This window comes from Rissa tridactyla, chromosome 7, assembly GCF_028500815.1.
Source record: "Rissa tridactyla isolate bRisTri1 chromosome 7, bRisTri1.patW.cur.20221130, whole genome shotgun sequence".
Lineage (NCBI taxonomy): Eukaryota > Metazoa > Chordata > Aves > Charadriiformes > Laridae > Rissa > Rissa tridactyla.
Genome location: NC_071472.1, coordinates 48,533,895 through 48,556,098, shown reverse-complemented (window position 1 = coordinate 48,556,098; position 22,204 = coordinate 48,533,895). Strand labels below are relative to the sequence as shown.

The 22,204-nt window shown below is 43.1% G+C and overlaps 1 protein-coding gene across 1 annotated transcript in view; it reads left to right on the top strand.

The window, feature by feature from the left end:
- Positions 1 to 22,204, top strand: part of KSR1 (kinase suppressor of ras 1) — a 70,457-nt gene that overhangs the window by 36,904 nt on the left and 11,349 nt on the right. The window contains exons 2-13 of the mRNA XM_054208438.1: positions 413 to 553; positions 10,885 to 11,032; positions 13,207 to 13,684; positions 15,142 to 15,146; positions 16,550 to 16,610; positions 17,447 to 17,530; positions 18,117 to 18,178; positions 18,286 to 18,392; positions 18,687 to 18,855; positions 20,108 to 20,149; positions 21,093 to 21,147; positions 21,879 to 21,924. Of these exons, the coding sequence (XP_054064413.1) occupies positions 413 to 553; positions 10,885 to 11,032; positions 13,207 to 13,684; positions 15,142 to 15,146; positions 16,550 to 16,610; positions 17,447 to 17,530; positions 18,117 to 18,178; positions 18,286 to 18,392; positions 18,687 to 18,855; positions 20,108 to 20,149; positions 21,093 to 21,147; positions 21,879 to 21,924 (1,398 nt within the window). The remainder of the gene's footprint in view (positions 1 to 412; positions 554 to 10,884; positions 11,033 to 13,206; positions 13,685 to 15,141; positions 15,147 to 16,549; positions 16,611 to 17,446; positions 17,531 to 18,116; positions 18,179 to 18,285; positions 18,393 to 18,686; positions 18,856 to 20,107; positions 20,150 to 21,092; positions 21,148 to 21,878; positions 21,925 to 22,204) is intronic.

The window sequence follows — 22,204 nt, the reverse complement described above, 5'->3', positions numbered from 1 at the left end:
GCAATACATACAGCATCCAGAATGAAGTTGCGTGTACACGTGCAGTGCCTTTAAACTGAATTTAATTAATTGTTTCAAATGGTTTGGACCCCCTTTCATATGTTGTCCCGACACCTAGCCTCCGCACAAAACTTTTGCTGATATGGGTTTAGAGAAGAGTCCTGCAGGGATGGGTCCTGCAAGGGTCATACCTTGTGCTGAAATGTTGAAGAATAAAGATGCTCAGTGTGAGGGAAATGCTTCCCTGTATGCGTTTCCTTGAGAGCTTGTAAGAGTATGTCATTTTTATATCATGAAAGAGCCCCACTCACAAACCAGTGTCCCCTTTGGCTAGGTACTGTACGAACATTGCCCAGGAAGATGGCAACAATATCCCAAGGAACTTAACTCTTTACTTTCTGGATCCCAACAGGTGAAACTGATTGACTACATCCACAGACAACGGCAGTGTAAGCTGAGTGTGCCCCTGAATGACAGGACAGCAGAGCTCAACAGCTACCCAAGATTCCATGACTGGTTAGACATTGTCAATGTGAGGAAAGAAGTTGTACAGGTAAGGGGAAGACAACCCTCAGCACAGAACCTTCCCACCCTGTTGAGGCGTTCCCAGCTGCTTGCTGGGTTTAACTTAGTTTCCTGAACTTACTTTGAGGCAAGGTGGGAGTGTGTGGGTACATGGAGGGGCCTTTGGTGGAAACAGTGCGTCCTCTCTCCCAGAAACAGTGATCACCCACTGGGAGTGCTGAAATACTGCCTTCCCTTTGTCCTCCTCCTGGAGTTAGTGGGGATCTTCTCATAATAGCATTTGAAGCAACACCTCACATCTATTGCTCAGTATGAGACAAAGGTCCTCCATCACCAAGACCTCCTCTCCTTCTGCTTGCTAAGTCTGAGAATGATGCCATACCTTAATCACTTACTAGCTTTTAGATGATCATACTGTATCATACCATATTCTGTGTCCAGTACTAGCCAAAAAAAGGACCAAGAGTTACAATTTTGTGCACTGACATATCCCACAAATGGACAAAAATATCAAGTTGTTACAGCCTATTTATTTCTAAAAGCATGTTAAATTAGAGAAGACCCAAAAATAGCCAATAGCTCTGCGTCGCTCTAAACTTAGACTAGCAAAAGGGGTCAGAGTTTGCAAGTTTATCCCAGACTGATGGTTTTGAAACTCTGTAGCCTCACACAGCACTTGGACTACAAAATCAGGTGGACTCCAACCCAGTAATGGGCAGGTGGATTTGGATGTGCCTTTTGACTGGGCGAGAGTCTTTGCTCAGAAACAGGAGAGGGTTTTATCATTTTATACACACGCTTCACCCTCCTGCCACACACACCCACCCACACCCACCCACCCACACCCCCTCATGAGTAAAGTCTCTGATTCGAACTGATGCCAAAGAGCATTGCATCAGTGTAAAAGAATGGAATGAATAACTGCTGTGGTGGTCAGTGTGGTGGCCAGCATCAGCTGTTCGTGCTGCAGACCGTGACTCCTTCTGATCTTTACAGTTTAATTCTTAACATGCAAATCACTGGAACCCTCTTTACTGCACAGAATAATCTGACATTTCTGCCGGAATGAGACATGACCAGATAAACCGAGGTCCCCAGCTCCTCTCTCTGACACTTTTTTTTTTTTTTTTTTTTTTGAAGAGGAGCCTGAAATCCCATCTGCCTTTGGGTGGTTGCTGGGAACTCCAGGACTGCAGGGCACTGGCATCAGATTGTTCCCTTGGGCCTGGACTGTGCACAGCTTCCCTGTGCTGTTCTGTACCGGGGACAGTTCAGTTCAGTGTAACGTTGATGGCAATATACGTAGAACTCAGTCCACTGATGGCTAAACAGAAGAGAAAAGGCTTTTTCCATTCTTTTTCCCATTTTTGGCTCTACAGGCAGATCACAGTGTTCTCATTCAGTTTCCACTGATCCTTACACAAGCAAAAATTTTCTTTGACTTCAGCAGGAATCTGCCTGAGTGAAAAATTCAGCAAATTTTCATGGAAGTTATTCCATCTTGGTCCTAATGTAACTGAGCAGACGCTGGTGAAATAGAATGAGTTCAAGACCGAGTTGTTCCTTTTATTTACTACTATTTATTTTGAATGTGATGCTGGATATTGCCTTCCAGCCCAGCAAGGTCTTGGGTAGCAAAGCTAAAGGTGCAGCACCGACAACGGGAGAACAGAAAAGCAGCGTGTTGCTGTGGCCAAACTGCCAGGCTCCCAACTATTGTTGGTTTCTAAGGTTACTGGAATTGCCTGAGCCTAAAAGAATGTCTTTGTAGCTCTTTTTTAAATCCTTTGTGGTGCCTGCAGAACTGGGGGAAGGGAAGAGTTGAAGAGAAGGCGGGGAGGATGGGGGAGAGAGGCGGACAGTTCGAATCTGCCACATCCTGCTAATTCAGGGAGCAAACAGGGTTGGGACTGCCCTTCCATACGCGTGGTCACTAAAAAGGGTGAACAAATTCGGGTTTGGTCTAAGGCAGGAAGAGAACATTTTCCAGGTGTTTTATTATTTTTATTCCTGCTCTCTTGCTACCCCCTCCCAAGCAATGACCACTGTAATGAACTATGTTCCTTCTGTTCTCTGGGACTAAAATATAAGAGGTGTACAAAGCATTTCAATTCCTTTGTGATCCCAAACGTGTGGTTATTTTTTAAAAGTTCTGCATCCATTTTCATGCAGCGGCAGACAGCTTCTATAGCATGTGTATTAGCTGGACAGGAGAACTGCAACACCCATTGGGTCATTAAAATTACTTTTGAGTAGGCATGCTGGAACAGGCTGTAATCTGGGGGAAATGGAAATAGTTGGGCTAATAAACCAGTTGCTCTGTTCTTGCAGTGTTGTTTTTTTTTGCCCTGTTATTTCACCGGTTAGAAAATAGCAGTGCAGCCACTGGCGGCGTTTGTGGCATGGCCATCAGCAGCCAGTGCAGGGGAGATGTTTGTCTGCGATGAGCTGTCTTTCAGAAACATTACAGGTGTCATGGGATCATTCCTGCTGTTGCTTAGATTTCATACAGCATGTGAACCACATTTCGGCTGAATGCTTTCAAAATGGAAATCACTGACAGAAGGAGCTTTAATAGGTTAGTTATTAAGAAATATATAATGGTTTCCCTTAGCTTTCTGCACGCTGCCTGTGACATGACTGGGGAGAGAAGTGGTTCGGGAGCCTTTAAAGAGACGGATGAGTAGGTCAGACAGTGAAAATGGGAACACTTGAGTCCCATCCCTGGTTCTGCGGCTGATGTACAAGATACACTGGGAATGACTTCCCATCTCTAAGATACTGTTAGCTCATCTGTAAAGCTGAAATAGTCATACTGGCTTTCCTTCTTAATATTCCAAGAGGTGCTACAGAGAGAAGGAAAACCCCACAAATGTTGTAATAGTGTATTCACATTAGGGATATAGCCCTCTCTTCATGAGACTTTTAGGCCCTGAAATGAGTTAGAGAAGGTGTAGAGTCTCGGAGGACGGCTCCAACAGAGCCCTTCCCTGTCCGCCTCCGAGAAACGGCAGCTACAGTGCCAGTGCCGGGGGTGCAGGTGAAGGAAGGCTCTCCTGTCACCCACTGCCTCTCAGGGACAAACCAGGAGAAAGCCCTGAGGTCATTGGTTTTTGTTTTTTTAAATGGTTCTGATTCCCTTTGCATTTCTAGTGTTGCTGGAGGGAGTATTTCAAGATTGTGCTAATCTGTGACATAACACCTTTGAAAAACAGCCTAATTGCAAGCAGTTTTAAGCTCAGTGGCTGGAGAAACAACGCTCTTTTTTTCTCTCTCTCCTCCCCTCCCCTCTCTCCCCTCCAGTCCTCTCCCAAATAAAGCTGCCATGCAGGGAAGCACAGAAGCTCCCAGGCTCTCCTGTCAGAAATAGAGCACCGTCTCTAATTTAGAATATCTGCTGACTCCTCTAGTCCAGAGCAAAGACTATTTTTGCTCAGTGACTTGGTCTAGACATTGTGAAGCTTGAAAGCTCTTGCTGTTATAATTGCTGTCTCGTTGTCGGGCTCCTTTCGTTCTTTGAAAACCTATATTTAAAACAAGAATAATGACTGCTTGTAAAATCCTTTAGTTCTGGAAGAGATTATAGTAATAACAATGCACTGTTTATGGCGTTGGGCAACAGCTAAAACTCCTGTGAACATGGATAAGAGTCAGCCGGTCGTGCTGCGTAGAGTGAAGGGGCTGTTCTGTGTGGACCTCGCAGACCTGGAGGTAGGTGGTGAATACAGGCTTTGAGTTTGCGATCCTGTTTGCTCTCTGTGAATACACAATTCTGAGGGGTAAGGAAACTGAAACTTTGAACCCCCACCCCAACTTGTGCTATTTCTGTTTCTTTGTTATTGTTCCTCTAATCAGTTGCCAGACAGATTTTTATCGTAGAAAACGGTGGCGAGTGTGGAGCAGCCTCTGCTTTGGAGCTAGGCTAATACTGTTCTGTTACTCTTTTTTTAAGTATTTTTCTAGGAAATGCTGGAGTGCTTGCTTTTGGCTAAGAGTCCTAGAGATTGATTAACACTGTGTACATGTAGTTTAATATTGAAAACGATGTGGAAATGGTTAAATATGGTGGATTGAAACTGGGAAAAGAGATACTTAAACTAGAAAAGGCAGGACAAGGAACCATACAGATAGAAGATACATGTAAGCTATGTAGTGGTCTCCAGTGGGTAAAAGTTGCTCTGAAAATGGACCTAGAAAAATACATTGGTCTGGATTGTTCTGCTTCCCTTGAAAGTTGGAGTCAAGAAGTGGCAGGGGAGCAGGAGTGAAGGAGGATGTGAACACAGTGCTGTCCCTACTCTTAGGCTGATGGAAGAAGTCTCTCTCCGACTCACTAGGTTCTGGGCTTAGGGCATGTCTACCAAAAAAAAGAGATTGAAAAACCTCTGTTGGCTTATTTTCTTTAGCACAGAAACAAATCCAGTCTTTACCATTGTTCTTCCCAGAAACGTCACTATTATATTTGTTCCCACACGTAACTTGTCACCATCTTAAAAAGTAACTTAAGAACATAGTCATCTCCTTATCATCTTCTGAAACATGTCTGAACTGGCCTTGCTCACCATGTAGCAGGGGTTCCAGTCAATCAAGTTTGGAAAGCTGTTTTTAGAGTAGATAACTGTTGTGCACAGGGAGGGGCAAATCCTGCCCTGATGGTTGCTGGCTATAGGCAGGACTTGGCCACCAGGGAGACTGTGTGGGAGCAGATGGCACAGTACTGTGCTTGGGTCTAGTTTACGGCTGTTCCACTTGGGGAATGTATTTGACCCCCAGTGTGTATGTTTTTCGTAGTAGCTCCTGTTTGCTCGTGAAACTTGTCTCATTCCCCATTTAGCATTTATGCCAAAGACCTAATGTCTTGTAAGCAGTGGGGACTGGTTCCTGAGCGAGCCAGGGGCAGCACTTGCACACTGGGGAGCAGAGCAGGACAGGCTTGTGCCTCGAGTAGGAATTGTCTGTTCAGAGTCTCCTGCTGCCCCTGTGAAAGTCTGTAGAGGATGAGGCACTGACATGGGGTTGATCCTATGAGACCATGGCAGATGGTTGTACTTGCAGGGACTGTGATCCAACTTGGAGCAGATCGTGCTGATCAGCTGTTGGAGAAGTGTGGGGTTTATGTGTGTGCATCCTTACTTTGGTTGGGGGACCAGAAGAAGCAGACCTGCCTAAGCCTATCAGGTTTCCACAGCTGTATCCTCTCATCTTTTTCTGTCACCATATCTTCATGAACAGACTATGAGGACTTTGGCCGTGTGCTGGGCATTTCCATGAGTCTGGCAGCAGAAGCTGTGACTGGACTGCTAGATAGCAGAGATCCTCAATGTGCTAATTGTGTGTATGCAAATTAACTCTGTCCTGCAGGCTTCCTGGATCTAAAACTCCATCCCATATTCCAGCTGAAGGCCCCTCCCCAGTGTAAACAGCTCTTGGAAAATATTCTCTGCTACTGCCAGGCTTCCCTTCCCCTGCCAGGGGGTCCAGGAGCCCCTTGCAGCCTTGTTCTCTGGGAATGGTTCATGGCACGAGGTCACCATGAGGGTCACACTACCCCTCAGGATCTGCAGTGAAACGCTGCAACCGCTACCTCTGTCTTCCCACAGGAAAGCAGTAAGTGAGAGCAGCTATCATGTCCACAAAGAGCAAACTGAATAGGAATGCCCTGAGACTGCAGCGCCTCTCTAACCCGCCTGTTGTGTGAGGTGAAACAGTGAGGAGGGAGATGTTATGTGAACATTAAGCTGTATACTCACAGCTTAATGCAAGCTAGGAATTTCATGTGAGGGGCTTTCCAGAACGCCCATAAAATCTCCAGAAATTTAATAATAGAACAACTTTTCAGTACCTTCTTCACTGGACACCAGAAAACCAGAGCAAAATAACAACTAGCAGGCACAAGATGTTCTTAAGAGCATCCTTACATGCTTTCCTTAGGGCTATCAGTGGGAATTTAAGCACCTTATGTAATGGGCTTTCTCTTCTAGCATCTGCTGCTGTTCGGGAGGGTGATTGGTGAGGGAATGTATTGATTTAAGAGGAGTCATCTGGGGCCTTGATAACTGTCCAGCTTTATAGGAAGAGCCATGTCTACTAGGTTGAGGAGCAGGTCAGACTGATTTTGCAGCCCTAGCAGCAGCATTAGCTCCGTAGGCTTATCTGGAGGGAGGAATCTTTACCAAAAATAACCCATCTACTGTGTTAGATACCAGCATTTTTGCCATGTTTCAGGGATTTAAATTGGACACCAGACAAGATTAAAGACCGTCTTACACTACTGTGAACTCTTCACCCTGACTAATTGAGACTAACATTTGAATGGCTCCTTGCATACACTGTGGTTTAGTTTTCTCTCTTTTAAACATGTGTACCATGAAGTGCACAGTTTGTATGTCTTATAAACAGGAGGGCTTTCTTGAAAAGTCTTCTTACCTGTTGTAGAGAGGAATAATTTCCTGGTTTGGGCTTTTTAGCAGGACTTCTGCTGAGCAACGTGTGTGGTGAGTAAAGCTTTAGATTTTACTGTCAGTTTTGAGGTGCTGAAAGGTTGAAGGCAGCTTCTCTCTCCTCCTGCCCGCTCTTTTTTTTTTTTTTTTTAATCTGACCTTATTATTAGAGTAGTATCTGAATATCTTACAGCTTCTCTTGTCATTCTATAGTCCGGGTAAGGTCTGCCCAGGGAGATGATGCTTAGCTTGGCCCTAACGCGAACCTTTAAGCTGCATTTTTTTAAAGCTGTATTTTTTTAGAAGCCACAGCACACATGAGTAAGCAGATAGAGGACTGTTGGACCCACATTTTCACCGTCAGTGCTGAAGATTGGGAGTAACCTCTTTGCGAGGGCCCAGAACTGCACTTGCACCGAGGGGGCGGGAGCTCCCCACGTGCTCTGCTGAGATGGACACTGTCAGGGCGCTTCGCCGGGGACATTCTTCCCCCCAACCCAACAGCTGAGCCAGAGCATCTGCAGCAACTGAACCTGTTTTAAGAGCCATCTTGAACTCGTGACCTTCATCATTGTCACATTGGCTGGGGGGCTAACACAGAGCTAAATCATATCAGGCCAATCTTACAGGGATCAGGTTGACCAGTTTTATATTAAGCCACCACATATGTGCAGCACATGAGTGTCTGTTTAAAGAAAGCCTCTTACTTCCCCTCCCTCCCCCCCTTTTAAGGCTTATTTCTTTTGTCGCGTGTCATGGGGGCTGGCAGCAGGTTCAGAAAGTCTGAGCTCTCCCAGCTCAAGGTCATTGGGATTGTTTAAATATAATCTCCTTTTCTGTACTTATACTTTTGTACAACTTGCCATTCTTTCTAAAATTAAACTATTGAGCAAAAGAGTAGATTGGCCTTATGTGCAGCCCCAGGAAGGGGGCAAGTTCAGGGCCCGCGTCTGCATGGGATCCTGCTCGGGATGCAGAGCAAAGCTCTCAGTGAAGAGCTGGGGCTGCCCTTTGCTGCTCAGTCGTGCCTTGTGTCAACCATGACAGCGTCTCATGGCAGGGCACGCGTCGAGTTGTAGAGCACAGACTTGCGTAAGGAAGTGAAAGCAGTCAGCTTAGGGCTGATCAAGCCCTGCATAGTGATTGTGTCCTGCTAATGAATGAGACTAAGGAAAAAATGCCCTAACACTTCTAAAAAGCTCAGTAGTTCAGAATGGTTTGTAATTTTAAAAAAATTATTTTCAAGGCTTTTCTCTGCAACCAGGAAGGCTTGAAAATTAAAAGTGAAAGCTGGGGATTCCTGGTTACAGGGGTTTGATCTTTAACAAAATAAAAGCTCTTTTTTCTAGCCTCTGTGTTTTGTGGTTTTTTTTAATTATTTTATTGGGATTTGCTTTACTGACTTTCCTGTGATCTCTAACCTGATCTCTGACCAGTCCTGTCCCAGCGGGCCCTGCATCTCAGCTGCTTGCGCTGGCCATTTAAAGCCTGGGCTCTGGAGCTGGCTGTGGTGGAAAAGCTTTGCTTTCCTGAAGAAATCTTAGTCTCTTTCACTTTACTGATTGACTTACTAATAGCTCTAATAAGTCACTGGTTACATTTTTGTCCTGGGAAGGCTAGAGAAGTGAGGTGATACTGGGTAATGTGACTTGGTAGTTTATACTGGAATCGGGAATGACACTGTTGCTGAAAGCTGTGGCTGCGTAATCTGGGTTGTTGTTTTAGTGGGGAGTGGTGGGGGTGAGGAAATGTTTCAAGATAATTCAAGGATGACATCGCTGTAATCCCACTTACTCTAAGACTGTGTAAAAGCATGAAACAGGATAAATGCTTTTGTAAGAGATATTGGCTTTCCCTTATGCTTTGTGGGGAAGCATTACTGTCCCTGCTGCAGAGCACTGGGGCACCCGCGCTGCCACAAAAAACTTTCTCCCGTACTACGCTGTAACTTGCTTCGTGGCTCTTTGCCCTCGGTCACTATCCCTTTTAGAGATGCTTGTGTCGCTGCGAGCTGACGTCCTGCATCGCAGAACCACCCTTGTGATGCCGCTGAACAAAGATGCTTCTGTGGACCGCCCGTCTTGAGTGCGGGGAGAGGAATTCAGGGGGTGCTGGGGAAATAACTAACTGCAAGAAAGACTTGGTTTCATTCTGTTGGTATTGGCCCAGCTGGGCTGGGAAACTGTGTGAGCAAACCTGTACTGGCTTCGTGCTGGAATATTGTGAGTTGTGGAAACCCATTCCAATTTCATCTCAGGTGATTGGAACCCCAGGGGTATTTTGTCCTTTGGAGTGTAATATCAGGTTAGGAATCCCAGGAGAGCAGATTTTGCACTGCCTTTTTGCTGGAGTCTTTGTGCTTCCTGCATTTTGGTGGTGCAGGTGTGCAGAAAAATGAATAGTAATACCCAGTGTCACGTGGGATATCTGTGCTTTTGTTATTCTGGTAATATTAATTATAGAAGAACAAGAAAATAAACCAAACTTTACTAAACTCTGGTTCTACTGTGGACCTGCTTTGTGCTTACTGCTCATTTAAATTCTTGGCCTCTCCTTGAGTCAGCTGTGTTTTGTGTTCATCCGGTTCAGGGCATGTGACACAAGATGCAGGATGCATTTCTTAGACTTCTGCCCTTTCTTAATTTATTTTTTTTATTTGCTCTGTGCAACGGTTACTAAAAATGGAAACTATGTGATTACTCTGTGTTACCACGTACAAAGCTCCAAAGGTTGGGGCTGTTTCTAGCACTGTCACAGTTAAAAGTCATGCGTCAGATCTCAAAGGCATGAGTCTGGAGTAAGAAAGATGTGATTGTTAAAGGACGTTCAACAACATTCAGATTTGATTTATAGTTGGAAGTGGGGTTTAAGAATCTAGAGGATTTCAAGCTTTTTGTTTCTCCAAACAGTGAGACACACTTTTGAGTTTTCCTTCAAATAAAAGTTGATACCCTTTTATATAGTTTGATTCCAGGAGTAGGAACTTTAGGAAAAAGGCCAAATTGTGAAATTCGTGATCTCATTGTGAGAGTAGGCAGCAGTGAGGTTTGTTTAGGCAAAACTTTCAGGGAAATTCCTGGGTATCTGGGCTAAATATCCTGGTTTTGTTTATTAACCACAATTGCTGCAGACTTACACTGGAAACATTTGAATGGGGGAGGAGAGAGGCAGCACAGCTCAATTCTGTGTCAGGAAATACCAGATCATTTCATGCTTTCCAGTCTCTTGTATCTTTTGTGTCTGCCTGATCTAAACCTTATTACTTTGGGGGCTTTGGTGAATTAAGACGTACAAGGAATTCTGCACAAATATCTTTCCAAGCAAGATATGGGTAAGGCTGGTTCTCTAATGAAGGAAAAATTGCTTGAGGAGGAGGTTGCTATCTCTTTGTCAAAACATTTATTTTTGTTTAACAAAAGAAGTCATTTTCCTCACTGTTTTTACTTTTCACTTCCCTACTGAAAAGCCAAACATCTTTATCTGACATTTTTTCAGGTTTTAGGCCTGCTTTGTTTCTGATTGCTATTTGTAATGAAAAAATTACATTTTCTTTAGTAGCTTTCCAAATATACTGAGTGAAAACTTTCCACAAGGGGAGAAGACTATTTCAATCACCTCTAATCCTAACTTAAATACCAGAGAACAACCATAACATCCTAATGATACAGAGCACACTTGAGCATCCACCTGGTCTCTCATGGTCAGGGAGGAGAGAGCAGCTGTTGAGCCCCGCTGAGATCTGCCACATGGGCATTACTGACTCGGTGACCCTTAAGAGAGATGCACTACCAAAATGAGTAAATCATGAGTCAGACAGTGAGACAGTGGCACTATTTAAAGTACATCAGAATAACAAGTGACAAACTTATTTATGTATGTATATTTTAAAAAAAAAATGTATCATCTTGTTTTTCTGCAGAGAATACCAGAGGAGCTAACCTTAGATGCCTTACTAGAAATGAATGAGTCAAAGGTGAAAGAAACAATGAAGAGATGTGGTGCCAGAGATGAGGAGTGCTCCAGGCTCAATGGGGCACTGAGCTGCTTACGGAAGGTGACTGAATCAGGTACAGACTGCCTTCTTGTTCTATGGAAGTAGTTTCCTGGCAATCCAGCCCCCGTCCTGCTTCCTTTCATATGAGATATTCTGCAAAAACCTCCAGAGAATTTCTTTGGGTATATTCTGTAACCGGTATCAGGTTATGGCTCTTGGATGTACATGAAGTTGCGGTGATCAAACAGCATCTAGAGCTGTGGATTGGATTTGGTTTTGACAGCATGTCAAATAAATAAATAAATGGAAATAAATGTATGTAGAAATATCCTCTCCTACGCAATAGATTATATCCTTATTCCATCTCTGTTCAGAGTTGTGTCTAATGTACAATTCATCCTCATCATTCAGTACACGTATCCTTGACCTAACGAATACAACCAGATTTCTTGTAGGTAATCCCCTCCCCAAATATTGCTAGCTCAGAGAGAAAGTGTAATTCTGATTGGCATTACTTTTTTCAGAACCCTGAGTACCGTTCAGCTCAATGCTTTGGAAGAGAACGACATTGCTCTGACACTGTGTAGACACCCCTTCATCACTGCGTAGCTTGTAGTTTGCCAGTTGATTCACTTCTCTCTAAAACCTGTCTGTTCTGCTATCTTTCTTTGACTGCTAGAATTGGTAGAATGATTAGCCAAATTCCAATAGCACATTCAAGAGCTAGAAAGAACCCTGATTTACCTTGAAATTATGGAAAGAAAGGTACTGTGTGATTAGAAATGCATGTTTTCAGCATGCAAATGGATCTGACCAAGTTATTTAAGATGAGTCAAACTCAAGATTCCCAGAGCGCTGTTTCACTATCTTCCCCTGTCGCCTTCCCCAGGCTGCTTTCAAAGGCATCGTAAAATCTGTTTGTAGGAGAGTGTTTCTCACAGCGTACTAGTACTAACGTGCATCAGATCTTTCTTTGTAGCAATTTTCAATCTGTCACTGAAAGGTGATGTTTCCTGTTGGTATTATGACAGTTCATACCATTCGCAAATCATAAAGATTAGTTAATGGAAAAGTCAGCGAACAGCTCAGTTTCATATTTCCTTTTTTCTAATCTTTCTCGTCCTGGGCTGTCAAGTATTTCCCATACATACTGTGGCAAAACCAGCCATCGTTTGGAAGTCAAGGCATTCACTTACTATAAAGAAATGACACTTCTAAAACGCAGATATATCGTCTCTTTTCAGCCACTGACTGGTCAATAGGACATCAGGGCCTGAAGCTTTGACTTTTCACCTTGATTCAAGTCATTAAGGACATACTTAAAATTAAGACAGAGTTATCCTGATGAATTAAGCCTCTGAAATTATCCCAATAATCTGTGCCTTCCTGCTTTGCTGCCTGCAGGCCTTTGTACCTTTTTTTTCCCATTTATACCCAGAACTGGTGTACAAGCTGTACCGGCTCGTTCTGAACTACAGCACTAGGCATTGTAGCAGGCAGTGCTGGGCTCCACCAGCGATCTAGTGGGATGTGGTGGTTCCTTTGTGTCCAGCTGTCTGTCCCTGGTGCAGCTATGTCTAATACAGTCTGAACAAACACGGCAACTCTGTGCTGAGTTGTAATTGCATGGCAGTCCCCAGTACTCCAGGTGTCAGGTGAGTTCTAAGCACTGGTTACATGCTGGAGAGAGAAAAGTGGCCAAGTGAGTATCAGGAGCTCCTAGATCCCCCTTATTTCCAGTTTAACGGTCATTCTCAATTTAAGTGGTATTTAGCAGTTCTGTTGGCTAATACAAAATACTGTCCTCTTTTTACCAAAGACCAGTCTAAAAGCAGACAGGTTGGAGGTACAGACTTGTCTAAAGAGATTGGCACTAAATCCGCATAGGCCATCCAGTGGGATGTGGGTGCCTGTTTTATGTAGGTATGTATCACCCACATTCTTCAACAGGGCCCCAATCTGTTAAAACTCAGCTCATCTTAGAACATAGGACCTGATTTCAGCTTTTGATAGACAGAGCTACAGGTAGGAAAGAAGGGTAGTTACTGCTTTTCTCATTTTGAAGGTTCCTTTAGCGGATGTCTTAGATGGGTGTCAGGGGAGGAGAAACTAGGCTTGCACCTTGGCTAGGTGCAAAGCAGGGAAAAAAAAAACACTTTACAGTCTAAAGCAGCATGATGCACTATGTGTATATGCATTGGCTTTTCTTTTTAATCCATCACTAACATTGCTGTGGTTGGTGAACAGGTGGGGAGATAAAAGATGATGTGCTGATGAATCTTTCTGAGGCACGCCGAGAGAACAGCTCTACAAACACGACCGAATCGCCCTGCTCTTCCGCACCCACATGGACTCCCTCTGCCTCTGCACTGCACCTTCCCAAGGGCAACAGCCAGCAGGCTCGTTCTGTCTCAGTATCTACAATCCCATCTTCAGATTCTCTTGCCTCGAGTCACGGACCTTCTATCTATGCAGAAAACCTCCTGGACCCTTTTTCATTCCCCGCACACAGTGGAAGGTTAACGCCAAGGACTCCTCACAGCATCACCATCACACCACCAACCACTCCTCAAGCCAAGCGTCGGCATAAGTTTAAGCCACCACGGACTCCTCCTCCCCCTTGCCGGAAGGTTTTTCAGCTGCTGCCTAACTTTCCAACCCTCACAAGAAGCAAGTCTCATGAATCACAGTTGGGAAACAGGATAGATGAAGTTCCTCCAATAAAGTAAGCATGACACTTCCTCCTTCCCTATGGGCACTGGTGGCTGTGTTCAGACCAAAGGGCATTCAGTGCTCCAGTTCTGCCACTGTGAACGACCTGCTGTCCAGTTGCCTCGTCATGGTTTCGCTGTAGTCTGAGAATCTGTATCAGTGGGATATTCTAAGATAACCACAAAACCTGCCTGTTAATAGTGTACTTTACTTGAAAGTTATTTGAATTTATTTGAACTTGCACCTGCTGGGGAGGTTGGGATGGCTGCTGCTGTTAAAGGGCCCCAGCCAGTTTTTCTCAAGCATCTAGTAGCCAATTCCATGTACTAGAATTCTCTTCTGTCCTTAAATGTTCCTCGCTGTTCAGGTGGCTGGTATTCTTTTATGTTTTTATCTTAAGATGTATTGTAGCTGCTAGCATGAGCTTTAAAACATATGTATTACAGTATAGACAGCTATAGCTCCATAAACAAGACAAATGGTCTTAGGCTACACCTTTTTTTGGACTGATCCAGGCTTTGAGATATGCTTTTTTTTTGTGTAGGTAGGATGGTAGGTATTAATCTAATGTTAGACTAATAGTTGAAACTGAGAAAAAAATGTGTTTCCAAAGACTCTGGCTATCCCGTAAACATTACAGAGACTTAGGTCAACATCCAAATTCTGTAGCAGGCTCTGGATCTTTACAACTTCCCCTAACTGTCTGGGAGCTCATTACTACTTACCCGAAGTACCTAACCTGGAAGAGTTCAAAAAGCCTGTTCTACTTAGCACCTCTTTGCCAAAATTCCATTTTTACATAAGGGAAACTAGTCCAGCTCAGAATGGGGTTAAGATTTTGGGTGTGAGCATTAACAGCAAAGGGTTGTGCTTTTGATCCTGCAGTACTGTATTGCTGGTTGACATGAAACAGTTCGTTATAAATGCGTGGCCTGGTAAGCAGTACATTCTTCTTCCACCCTGTGAGTGCATATGAAATATAGACTAAAACCTGCAAATTGCCAAACCTCTAAATGCAGCAAGTAAGCATCTGTGGGCATTGCACAGCTTTGTTTTGAAATTCAGTGGTAAGAACCTGGTTCTCCTGTGATTCGAGTCCTCTTGATTAAGTCTGCCAGAAGTGCAGAATGTGGCCCTTGTGTGACTCGGGCACCTCCATGGCGCCCGCCAGCTAACTGGGTTGCACGGCCCCGTTAATTAACACTTCTCGTCTGCAAGCGAAAATTCAGGTGCACTCTTGTACACCTCACTCACAGACTGGAGCTGGAGCTCTACCCAGCAAAGACTACCATTTGTAGGAAGGAAAAGACTGGCTGTGCAGTGACTTCAGGAGCCTGTGCAAAACCAGAGATGTTTGTAAACCTGACATCAAACGCTGCAGGAAAGAGTTTCTGCTCTATTAAAGTGTGTATCCTGTCACATGAATGTGAATGTCTAAACACGATGTTTTTATTTTTTTTCTCTCTCTAGGTTCGGTAAGAGATTTTTACAGGGCTGTCTTCGTTTCATTGCTGAGAGAGAGCCTTTCCTTGTCAACTGTCTGTTGATCATCCCTGTGCAGCCTCTGGAGAGAGATCCTCACTAGGGCCTTTTATCCCAGAGTTTCTGTTAACTTTAACAGAAACGTGGCCTACTGGAGAACTGCAGGATGTTTACATGGTCATTTTTGTACCTGGCATTTCTTCAGATGACAAAAGCAAGGAAAATGAATACTGGTGTTTAAAGGATTAAAGCAAGGGGGTTGGAGTTGCTTGTCTGTGACTTTGGACAGGTGTTACTGGTGCCTCTTGGTACTGGAAATAACTTTGTATCTAACCATTTAGTATCTTTGAATATTCATTGCCAAGTATCTCTGATGCTTCTATGCGTATAGTCATATTGTCTCTTTTAAAATCTATATCATAGGCTCTTCTAAGTGCCGTTCAATTCCAGAATTTGTTATATTCATTAGGACTCTTCAGTTAAGATTTAGCCATCTTAACTGATGTTAACAGCCATCTTAACTGTTGTGTTATGATTAATTGAGGTGACTGTGCATTTGGATGGCCACACTAGATGAGAGATATTCCTTGGAAAAGCAAGGAATTGTAGTTCCAGTGCTGAAGACCACAGATGCCTTTAAAAATTCACTGGAATAATGATAAAAAAGAATCTGGTGCCATCTAGGGTCAAAGAAAGAGACTGGCTTTTTGTAAGCATTGACAGTGTCCAGCCTTGAAGCTGTGTTGATGCCTGCAGATTTGAGTTTTCTCCAGGTTTGCAATATGGCTATAGATTTAATTCGGGAAATATGCCAGTATTTGAGAGTTTTTAGGAAGTTATGTGATACAACCATGGGAGTGGTGGACTGGCATTTTGAAGTCTAGGTCTCCCTTTCTGTATTTATCAGCTAGCTAAGTGATCTCACATAAATCTTTCCATTCTTCTGGGACACTGGCCTTGTCTATAAAATGGATATAATAATTTTCAGTGTAAAAGAGTATTCTGAAGTCTACTGATACTGCATGAGAACTGGGTGATGGTATTTGTGATAAACCAATTGAGAGTAAAGTCTGACTTTTGCACTTTAAGAATGGCCTAGACCTAATCAGATGGACTTCTGTGATCCCTAAACGTAAAATATAATGATTTAACAAAAAAAAGGAAGTATTATGATTCGACCACCCAATCTTAACTTACGTTGCCTCCGTATTAAAACAAATAAAAGAGTAGTCTCTGGTAGCCTTACAGCAGAAGGCAAGCCAATCTCAGCTGTGCCGCTGACAGTGCCATGGCTACTAGTCCTTATCTATGACAGTGATTGCTTTGTTTCTGTCTAGACCGGTAAGCACCGCTTGTGACTAATGCTTCCTTAAAACATCCTTTTATTCTCCATCAGAACTCTCCCAAGGATCCCCTCAAACGGTACGAAGAGATTTTGGCTTAGCCGTAACACACAGGTAAGCAACACAAAGCCACAAAGGAAACAAGCTGAGGGGTCAGACCAGGACAGCGTCCTGTTCGGTGCATTTGTAGCAGTGATGACTCTAAGATCAGTTTCAAGTTGGGTCAGGTGCCTCATTTGCCAAGTTCAGCCTTAACTATGTATTTCAGCCAAATTTCTCTTTAATACATCACTGATCTGTCCAGCACTTGAAATCCTTTTTTACAAAGCCAATTGACTCACGATTCCGTAATGACTAGCGTACCAGCAGCAGCAATGTTGTGGATGGGGTGGTAGGAGCAAGCATGCCAAATGTGTAACAATGCCTTTTCTAAAATGCTTCCACTGCTACAATGAGAGAAGCTCCTCCTTCCTCCCTAGGTGGAAAGAGCATATATTTCCTTTTAGTTCCCTTGTACCTTCCCGCATCCCCCCTTACCAAATCCAAACCAAAACTGGGCTAGCCAGTTCTAATGCCAAACCAACCTATCTGTTTAATTTTCTGGTAAAAGGGGTAAGACTCCCACCACCACCCATCTGTACTTGCTGAGCTGCAGCTTTGAGGACCTTCTAGAGATATGTGTGCACATACACTCTGTCCCCTTCTCAGAGACACCTCTGAGTACCTCTCAGCCCTGTTCTAAGAGTGGAGAACTAGCAACAGGCCAGCAGAGATGGCGCCAGCCTTCTTTCAGTTGCTTTTGATCAGAAAAGTGAGAAGTCTTTTCCACAACACCTCTTGCCCTTTTCAGAAAGGGCTAAAGGAGTATAGCCTGCCTGTAACTACCTACAAATGTTAATTTCCCTTTAGGCACCAGTTAACATCATTTTTCCCCTCTTGTCTCCGCTTAGGTTCTCTACAAAGTCTTGGTTATCTCAGATTTGCCAAGTCTGTCAGAAAAGCATGATGTTCGGGGTGAAGTGTAAGTACTGCAGGTGAGCACACAGGGATGATCTTTTTCAGAACTTTGCCTTTGATTCATTAAAGTTTGCCAGTGACAAGCATCTCTTGATGTGAGGCACTCTTAACAGCAGCATCATTTTTTCAGTCAGCTTCTGAACTGGGAAAGGGCCAGTGGCTTTGGCACAATTTATACTTAGGTTGGCAGCCTTGACACATAGATGAACTGAATTTATTTCCCTGCCACAGGCTTCCTGCCTGATCACGGGCAAATCTTGTAGTGGGAGCTGGATACCTAAATAACAGCAATGATTTTAGGTTTTGCTTCTTTGTCTGGGTTGTTAGTCGAGAGTGCTGAGATTTTAGTGCTCCTCTGTCACAGGATGAGAGTCAGTGAGGGTAACTATATTAAAAATAAATCAGATGCTAAGATATGTATATGGCTTTCATTAGCCTAATGACACACATAATAGGATTCTTCATATGAATGCATGCTGCTCTGGGGCCTGGAGCCTTCCAGAACTCTCTCTGAGATTAGCATAAGAATTACAAATTAAGGGTAGGCTTCCTCTCTTGGGGAAAGAACAAGTTGCTATTTAACATGTAATGTTTCTCTTTCAGATTAAAATGTCACAACAAATGTACTAAAGAGGCACCTGCTTGTAGAATATCCTTCCTTCCCAGTAAGTAATTTTCTACCAGTTCTTAGCATTTCAATGTAACTGATGGTATCACAAGAATAAAAAGTCTGAATAAAGCTTTTTTCTCCCTTCTCCAACCTGTTTTTCAGTAACAAAAATAAGAAGAACGGAGTCTGTCCCTTCTGATATCAATAATCCAGTAGACAGACCAACAGAACCACAGTTTGGAACTCTTCCCAAAGCACTAACTAAAAAGGTAGATGGTGACTGAAGTGAGTCCTGTGTCTGTAAGTCACTGAGGAGCTACAATAAGGAGAGGTGGCAGCAGTACCTTGCTGGCTGGAGCAAGAATGGCACCTTCAGCTTTCGCTTTGCAAGGAGACTTTGATGTGTGACATTTTCTCCTTGTAAAACGTAGGTTGTGCACAGTTCCAGTGGCCTGCTCACTTAGAAAAACTATACTGTGATAGGAAGCTAGTAGTGAACACTGAGGGAAATTCTTTCTTTCTTTTTATTGTTTGCTCACGAGTGACTTTTCCTTGCTTTGCAGGAGCATCCACCAGCAATAAATCATCTGGACTCTAGTAGCAATCCTTCTTCTACAACCTCATCCACACCATCTTCTCCAGCACCTTTCCAGTCTTCCAACCCTCCTAGTGCAACACCTCCCCCAAACCCATCTCCTATGGGCCAGAGGGACGGACGATTTAATTTCCCAGGTAAACTTCTCTCTTTCAGGAGACCTCTGCCCAGATCAGAAGGGCCTCTATGTGAGCAGAGGCTGACCAAGACTTCATAGGTAGTTGCGGGTTTCTGAATACTTGGTTGTGTCTTAAACAAGGCGTGAAGGTGTATCTTGTTACCAGATAGAAGAAACTGGTCTGTTCTTAAAATTTTTAAGGTGGTATCAAGATACCTTTGCAAGAGACAGATTATTGAGGAATGTTGACACCTTTCTTAAATGATTTGATCTTTCTATTTTCTCTATTTTGAAAAGGACTAAAAATAATATTATATTCTTTCCTCTGCCTTTTTCCATTGTATCATAAAATGCATGCTGCCTTCTGTGTTTGGTCACCAGTGGCTTTAAATCAAGAGTAAGTTGATTGCCAGAACAAAACATGAAAATGAGAGCTGGAATGAATTACTTCACCAGTCCCTCCCAAAAGATAAGAATGATCAACACTCATTTTTAAACCATTGATATACACTTATGGTAGAGAAGAATTTACCCTACATACAGATTAAGAACCTAAATGGTCAGTCGATAGAGGCAAGAATCTCTGACAAGGGCAACGATTTACATAGTGAGAATAAACTTAATTCCTTTGATCTGGAAATGAAGTCACGTGCTGCTCAATAGCTCCTACATCTCGCCTTCAACATGGCTGTATTTTGCATTAAGCTTTTGATCTGTGAGTGGAAGTTGCTCTTTTAGCCTACTCAAAAGGAGCAGAAGCAGAGCCAGTTTAGTACAAGTACTGCAACTACTTTGTATTAGGACACACTGCTCAAATTCACTGAAATTTAAAAAATATGCTTGCAGTTTACTCATGAGCTTCAGTTTCTCTGGGTATATCTCTGAAAAGCTGAAGACATGAGAGAACATTGAAGCACGAGCCTTTACGTGGGCCTGCCTTCTAGCATTCCTGGGTTCTCTAAATTTGCTCATGCCACTTGAAGTCTGAACGTGTTGTTTTCCCACCAGACCGTTTGCTTACTGGTAACTTAGCTTTCATTTGAGAAGTATCATCTCTCATAGCCTTCCAGACATGCATGTGCTGAAATTCACCCCCTCCAGCAGGCTGATAATCTACTAATCTGTTTCCCAGCAGTGAGCTGGGACTAATTCATTGAATGCGTATGGGGCACTTACTGATGATCCTCTAACTTGTTTGTGTTTTTTTTTTCTCCTGGTAATTTTTTTTGCTGTTCTTTTTTTTTAAAAAAAAAAAAAATTAAAAAAAAAAGCTGCCTACTACATTCAGCATAGACAACAATTTATCTTCCCAGGTGAGTTGATTGTTTTAAATCTACTAACCAGCTTCTGCTGCCAAAAAGTAACTCGTTTGTAAACTTCTGCATGCTGCCCAAGAACAATAATTCTGCTTTTTTTAAAAAAAAAGTATCTAAAACAATTCAAACTTTCTCCTGTCTCAGTATATAATTCAGGCCTCTCTCTCCTAATATGAGGTAGTGATGTGATCTACGTACTAAGGTGAAACTTTGAATATTCGGTTGTAAAATAGCTTTCTGCTGTGGGATTCACTACACAGCCATGTTCTCTCTTTAAAAAGGCTGGTTTAGGTTTATATACCGAGCTGGTATAAATGGCCACTGTCGGTTCAGGAATGCTGAGCTCACCCTTATGAACTGAGGCTCTGGCCTGTGGGATTTAACCATGGTGTAACACTATTCTTAGGTGGATTTGCCTATACAAACTTTTCTCAGTCAACTGTTCATGAACCCTTAGAAACAGCTTGGTTTTTTCCAAAGCGAGAATGGATGATGTAGGATGCCAGGTATTTATTCTGAATTTTGGAAGGATTTGCAACACAAGCTAAATTTCCTGTGGACACTGAACAGACTGTGTGCATTTGGAACGGATGACCTGCAGTATAGATGAATTCAAACGTCCTAGATCTGTGAGGAGTTAAGGATTTCTGATTGCCCCAGGCAACCCGAAGGCATGTGAGCAGTTCACAGGCAAGGACTGACCTTGAAAGACATTACAGATAAGTAGGTGAATGGGCTCGGTCAATATACGGGCATGTAAGTACTAGGAAAGATGAGCATAGTTTTAAGTGAATAGAAGTATAAATCATATTGTCTGTGGTTGAGTTTAGTTTATAATTCCTGAATAAGAAGCAAATAATCACTATTGCAGTGTTAAAACTTGCAATCTTTAAGAGATCGAAGTGTAAAATACGTTTCATAAATGTTTCTACTTTCCCAGAAATTCCCAGTCCTGCACAAATAGCACAGCCTCCAGAAACAGCGGCAGACACTAAGTAAGTATCGCTTTAAATTCTTTTATTTGCCTAGTGTTTACCTGATAATCTTCAGATCGGTCTGAAAGTGCTCTGTTATGACCAAAACTGAACGTTATCATCTAAGAACTCACAGGAGAATTTTAGTCAGCAAGGATGATACTGGTATTCCCAGTATTATAAAGCTGAATATGATATTTCCTTTAGATGGGACAGTAAGAAGCCCATGCCTTTAATATCTGTTATGGCTATGTGTGCATTCCGAGAGCAGAAAGGTCCAATGAAATAGAAGTGACGGAATTTTACAATTAAAAGAGCATGGCACGCTTAGCTGCAAGCAAACATCTTTTTAAGGATCTGAACAGTAGGGCACGCAAAAGATTCTAGCCTGCATCGCCAGCACTCAGGATTACTTCTCGCAGTCCGTATTGCAGTGGTAGGAGCGGGAGCAGCCATTACTGGAACACGTTGTAACGATGTAGCCCTGCCACTGCCAAATCAATTCTTACCACTTAGTCATTGAAAATTACTTCAAAGTTTTTGTCCCTCATTTGCTAAAGTAAGGTTAGAAAGTCCTTATCTGTTAAGTGGAGCAGTAATTGTATTTTTCTCTGGCCTACTATAATGCTATCAAGATCTGTTCTCTATTTGCTTCTTTCCGCTCCCCTAATGGCATATGTAGCAGCCTGCTTTTCTAACTCAGCTGGATACGCAAACATTGTTTTCACTGCAAACCTGTCTTCTCTTGTTAGTGCTCATCAACAGCCAGACGCAGATGGAGTTGAATGTGAAGCAGAGGTAGGTTTTCTGGTTTGCCCTTTTGTACAATCAGAAATGCCATGCTGAAAGTGCCATGAAAAAGTTTTGGCCCTGGCACTGGGTGTAGGCTAGCTGCGCCTTACCTCAGCTCCACTGAACTGTTTGTACTGCAGAGATCTCAACTGAAACTCCTGGTTTCTGTAGCTAGGCCGAAACAATTACGTAGTTGCAACAACACTTAACTCTTTCTAATCAGGCTAAGACTGTATTTTTCAAACTTCTGTCTGACACTGTTTGGCACAGCCCATTTTACATTACA